Source organism: Micropterus dolomieu, linkage group LG12 (genome assembly GCF_021292245.1).
Source record: "Micropterus dolomieu isolate WLL.071019.BEF.003 ecotype Adirondacks linkage group LG12, ASM2129224v1, whole genome shotgun sequence".
Lineage (NCBI taxonomy): Eukaryota > Metazoa > Chordata > Actinopteri > Centrarchiformes > Centrarchidae > Micropterus > Micropterus dolomieu.
The window spans coordinates 19,284,635-19,290,210 of NC_060161.1; the positions used below are offsets into that span (position 1 = coordinate 19,284,635).

A 5,576-nucleotide genomic window follows, 5' to 3' on the forward strand; every position below is an offset into this window, starting at 1 on the left:
TCTGGAGAGACCTGAAAATGGCTGACCACCAACGTTTACCATCCAACCTGACAGCACTGGAGAGGATCTGCAAGGAGGAATGGCAGCGGATACCCAAATCCAGATGTGAAAAACTTGTTGCATCTTTCCCAAAACGACTCATGGCTGTATTAGATCAAAAGGGTGCTTCTACTAAATACTGAGCAAAGGGTCTGAATACTTATGACCATGTGATATTTCAGTTTTTCTTTTTTAATAAATTTGCAAAAATTTCTACATTTCTGTTTTTTTCTGTCAAGATGGGGTGCTGAGTGTACATTACTGAGAAATAAAATGAACTTTTTTGATTTTTGGAAAATGGCTGCAATGAAACAGAGTGAAAAATTTAAAGGGGTCTGAATACTTTCCGTACCCACTGTAGATTCTTGGCTTTAAAGAAAATCCCAGGAAACCTTCTTCTTTGAAACGCTGTGAACTCTATAAAAAGAGAAGATAATCACTCTCAACATGTTTTCCAAGTGTCTCACTCTTCAAAGCACGATATAGAAGGGGCACGAGGGTTTTCACGCCGACCTCACTGCCTTGTATTAATAGCCAGGCTTTATGTACACAAGACGATGAGAAGGAATCAAAGCCTTTCAGCTCCTCTGCAGACTCGCTCCTCTTTTCTGGTTGCTAAGTGCATCAGCTTGAATCTTCCCACCACCGGGCGCCATGGTAACCTTATCCACGAGTTGACTGAGCTACAGATAGAAACTGTCACAACTGATTTTCATCCATCTCCCAGCCTATTTCTCTTTGTCTCCGTCCTTCTCCCACTCGCTTAAATGGAAACATGGCTATGATTTGAGAGACCCATATTTTTAACAATGTTTGCCACCTTGGTGCGGCTGAGGCTCTGAGGGATCTGCAAACATGGAAACGCAGCAAGTTAACACGCCTCCACTTTACCACTTTTTGTGAAGTTGTTACTTTTTAATTTGGGTGGAAAGTCACCCTCGCAGGCTCAGTAATGTGTTTCAGAGACAAACACCCACTGGATAAGTCCATCAGTCCAAACAAGTTAACAATGGCTCATTAGCATTTATCTTCCTCTCTTCTTCTGTGTCAATCAGTCGACTTGATTTCAGTCACTGCAGATCTCCCTCTTATCTCCAGTTGGTGTATTACTGTTAAACTGACGCCCTCTGCTGTTCCAAAGGAATAGATTACATTGATGCTGAGGCAGATCAACATGTCACAAGATGCATCAGTGCCACAATATCGTAAATAATAAAGTGCTGTGGAAAGGAAAAGGATAAACGTCCCACTGGTTACGCTTCTTCACATGAGTGTGAATAAAAGATATACAATACGTTATTGTTTCCTCTGATTCGAATGAAAAGTCACCAAACAATAAAAGTTCATTCTTTTGTATCAGTATAAGCATTTGCATATACAACTGTGGCTCCAAGCCACCAGGTCTATGTACCAAGAGTATTTCTGGCCTTACAGGTAGTTTACAGCATTTACTTGGCATGTCAGGTGTAAATTGGGCCCCGATTAAACTGTTAAAATCCAAGCCAGAAGGGCTCTGGTCGATATCCAGAGGACCAGAACTGAGAACTGCTGCTTTGTGTTACCACAATCGGTTCTTAATCATGGCTGTAATCACCTCTCCGGGTCTGGCAGGCATTGGGGTCTGTAGGCTTGGTTGGTAGGGATTAGGGCGTCCACTAGGGGGTGATATCACACAGTCTAACTCCATTCATATGACTCTGACTTGAACTCAATGCATGGAGTTTTTAGTTTAGAATAAACAAGAATAAAGCTGTCCTTTATAAACAAGACGGTGATTAATGATTCATTCAGCAAGCTGAGAATGTGTTTCCTTTTTCCTCTCTGCAGTCATGGTCAGAGGTTACATGCTCAGGTTTTAGGCCCAGAGGAGATGATGAAAGGATTCCTGGAAGTAAATTGGACATCTACCCAGTGGCCAGGCTATCTCCAAAAACTGCTCTGCAATGACCCCGTTTCAGCAGCACACCTGGGGAGACCATATGGCTCAGTTTGCTTTCAGACCTGCTTCACTTTCTTCCTTCTCGTGCCTCTGTGTCAGCTCTCAAAGCTGGCCGCTGCTGACCCCGGGCCAGCCTTATCATCCATCTGGCGGTCAGAGGAGGACTCGACGCAGATCTTTGGCAATCATCCCTCCTTGAGGGCTGTAAGCTGGGTCCGTTCCAGCCTGGCTGGTCTGTCTCAGCTCTCTGACTGCTGCCATGGCTGTGGAAAAGCCTTGCCACAGGAGGCATGGTTATGTTAAACCATGGCTATGTCAAGACATAGTTTTTACATGTCAAGTCAGCACGCTTGTACATTGAAAACATGTATGAAAAAGTTGTATGGCTAAATAATGACTTGAAGATGTACAAATACATTGTAATAAAAAGATGGCATTGGAGCTTTTTCCTCCTTCTAAATATGTATGAATAAGCACAATCAGGCATTTTGAACTATATCAACATGGTCATTCATTGTAAGAAAGCTTAAAGCCTTTTACGTTTTTGTATTGTCTCCTCTCAGTAGCAACATCTTAGATTGCCCTGTGACGGATTGGAAACCTGTCACGGGTCTTCCCATGACATTTGAATGGGAAATGGCCTATAGCGTTACTGGTGGACCCTTAACAGTAATAAGTGGGTATAGAGCAGTGTTCCAACTCTTTTGGCTTCTGACTGGAGCTGAATTGATTAGTCTATTGATTGAATTGATTTTCTGGGCTTTAGACAGTTGGTTGGACAAAATTAGACTTGTAAAGACGTCACCTAGCGCTCTGGGAAATTTTGATTTTCCACAATATATTGATCGAAAAAATTATTGACAGCTTCATCGATAATGAAAATAGGTTGCTGTCCTACTTGTGACCCTTTACAAATAAGCAACTTTAACTTGCCAAGCCAAGGTTATTATTTAGTTATGACCAACTGAGGCGTAAAATTATTTTTTAGCATCACACATTGTTTTTTTGTCCACAATACAATTTGTAAGCCTGAAGAGGTAAAACTATCCAGTATTAACAGTATAAAGTCATTTTAGATGATAAAGGATTTTGCCTAAATTGCTTATAATCCCATGACCATTAACATTTACATTTATTCATTTAGCTGATGCTTTTATCCAAAGCGACTTACAATTGCTTAGTATGTCAGAGGTCGCACGCCATTGGAGAAACTAGGGGTTAATTGTCTTGCTCAGGGGCACATTGGTGGATGTGTCACAGTGGGGCACTCAACCTTATTTTTATTGAATTGTCTTGTCCACTGCACCACTACCACCCTTAACATCTATCTTGTGACTCCTTGGGGGCTCCTGATCCCTATGTCGGGATAGAGAGAGGAATAGGAGATGGATGGATAGATGAATAAATGTAAAAATGTTCTAAAATTCAACAAACCTCAATTCATCAAAATGCGTCATGTAGCAGCCAGCTCTACATACCAGCATCAATACATCACATCCTGCGGAAAAACCTGTGACGGAGTTTTGTGTTTATGTAGCATCAGTTATATCAAATTTTAATCAATTTCATACCTAACACAAGTCAGTATTGTGTCCTTGGACTTCAGGCAAGATTACAGTTGTTGGAAAGTCTTTGAAGCTGTTTCGTGTTCACCTTTGTGTTTCAAGTAATTCCATAGTCGTGTTGCTGTGGGGTCTGTGTACGGTCAGCTGTTGGAGCTCACAGGCTGTTTACATCTGTACTGAGAAGCAGTGAATCACAGTCAGCAGAGATAGGAGAGTCTCTGTGTTGAAGTGCTGTGTTTGAGTCACCCGGGCCTCTGTGTTTAGAGTCGGCAAGGCCACAGAGTTCACATAAGAAGTGGAGAGTTTATCAGTCATCATACCCTTAATGCCAGCATCCGAAAAAACTTTTAGAGCACAGGAGTACACACAGTTGAAGACAGGGGAATTTTGGAGTCCCCCCACCCAACACACCCTCTTTAAATGTGATTTCAGTGTTTATTAACTTGTGTTCAGGGCTGTCTGATGAGGTAACGCAGCCCTGAATCTGAAATGAAGTACAACTGGTAATACGGAAACATATGTGACAACAATGAAATTAAAGTGTATATTTTATCCTAGTCCAATTTCATCCAGTTCTTTCTCATGATTTCAAGTTTCAACCGACGCAGTTATGTCATCAAGTTTGTCTCATATTAGGTTGACCGAGCATTTGAGTGAGTTAAAATGCATGTGCACCCACATGATGGGCGACAAAGTTTCCACTTCTTAAGTCCTCTGACATCTCATATAGTCATGCTAAGCATCTGGCCATCATGCAGCATAATGCAAAATCAATGCTCAGTCGCCTGGAGGTCCACATGAGTCAAAGATGCAGAGGAGATGAAGCGAGTAGAATTAGGTTTTTTCTATGTTTAGTCACTGTTATTTGAAGACGCATTTTTGACAACCATCATATAAGATGAAGACTGTCGTAATATGCTTATTTAAAGAAAATTGTATATAAACAATGGATCGGAACCACCCTTATAAATATTCAAATAGAAATCTTGGACGTCCACAGTGCATCAGCTCACCTTAAATCTTCCATGTCTTTCTCTTCTCAAACGCACAGAGAGAAGAACAGACCCAAGCTCCAATGCCAAATCACCCACCAACAGAGCCGACGCCGCACAGACGGTTCAGGAGGTGATGGACGTGGAGGGGGTGCATCTAGAGGAGGGAACACTTGAAACCTCCCGGGGTGAGGAATCTGAGCTCAGCCTGAGCTTCCAGGGCTACGTCGCTGAGCTGCGGCAGTGCCAGAGCAAGATGAGGAACGCTCAGGTGCCCCATAACGGCCGCAACCCACCAGAGGGCAAGGACTGCAAGACAGACCTTTACAAGGCCACAGTTGTCTAAAGGGAACCCACACTGCTGCACTTTTAAAGCCTGAGGCACTGTCCTTTGAAAGAGAATCCGTCAGATGATGGGCTGCATGTACAAAGCTGTCAATTCACACTCCAAAAAAATAATCAATATTATGGTGATAGATATTGTATATTTGTTATGAATTTTGGCGTCTTCTTTTTGATTTTTAGTACTGATTGTCAATTTGAGGCAGTGATATGTTTTTGTTATGTTAGAATTTATAAGTGGAAAGCAATTCTATTATGAGCCAAGTTAGACAGGACAACCATGACAGATGCCTGAAATTAACATTTGGGTACCAGTTTCTAATTAGGCTCACATCATAAACAGTTTATAGGTTGTAATGAGTGGGTTTATTAAATATCAGTTTTTACTTTCTAATAATAATTTATAGACACTATAAAGTTTGAGTTTAACCCAGTGTCCAGTTTTTGGTAAACTACTGTTGCCCTATTACAAAGTGGAACCCGCGTTTGTTGGACCATATGCCAGGCAGGACTCTGTTTTTAGGATCAAATGGGAGGCAAATCACAACTTTCTTGGATATTTAAATATTTCCTGTTTACATCTTCTTCCTGTGTTTTGCAGATGGTACCTTTATTGCCTGTAGTTCCTGCTTCTGTGGTTTTGAGGTTGTCCACATGTTGAATGATTAAAAAGCTTTGATGGCTGTAATTCCAACAAAA

General features: G+C 41.6%; 1 protein-coding gene across 3 annotated transcripts in view; it reads left to right on the top strand.

Annotated features, from left to right (window-relative positions):
- rgs12a (regulator of G protein signaling 12a) overlaps nt 1-5,576 on the top strand; it is a 37,634-nt gene extending 32,058 nt beyond the window's left edge. For 2 of the 3 annotated variants that reach the window (XM_046065595.1, XM_046065594.1), the window contains exon 18: nt 4,595-5,576. In XM_046065595.1, coding sequence (XP_045921551.1) covers nt 4,595-4,881 — 287 coding nt within the window. In that variant the 3' untranslated portion in view covers nt 4,882-5,576. Of the gene's footprint in view, nt 1-1,866; nt 4,112-4,594 lie in introns of those variants that run through there. The other variant, XM_046065596.1, reaches the window with a different exon arrangement.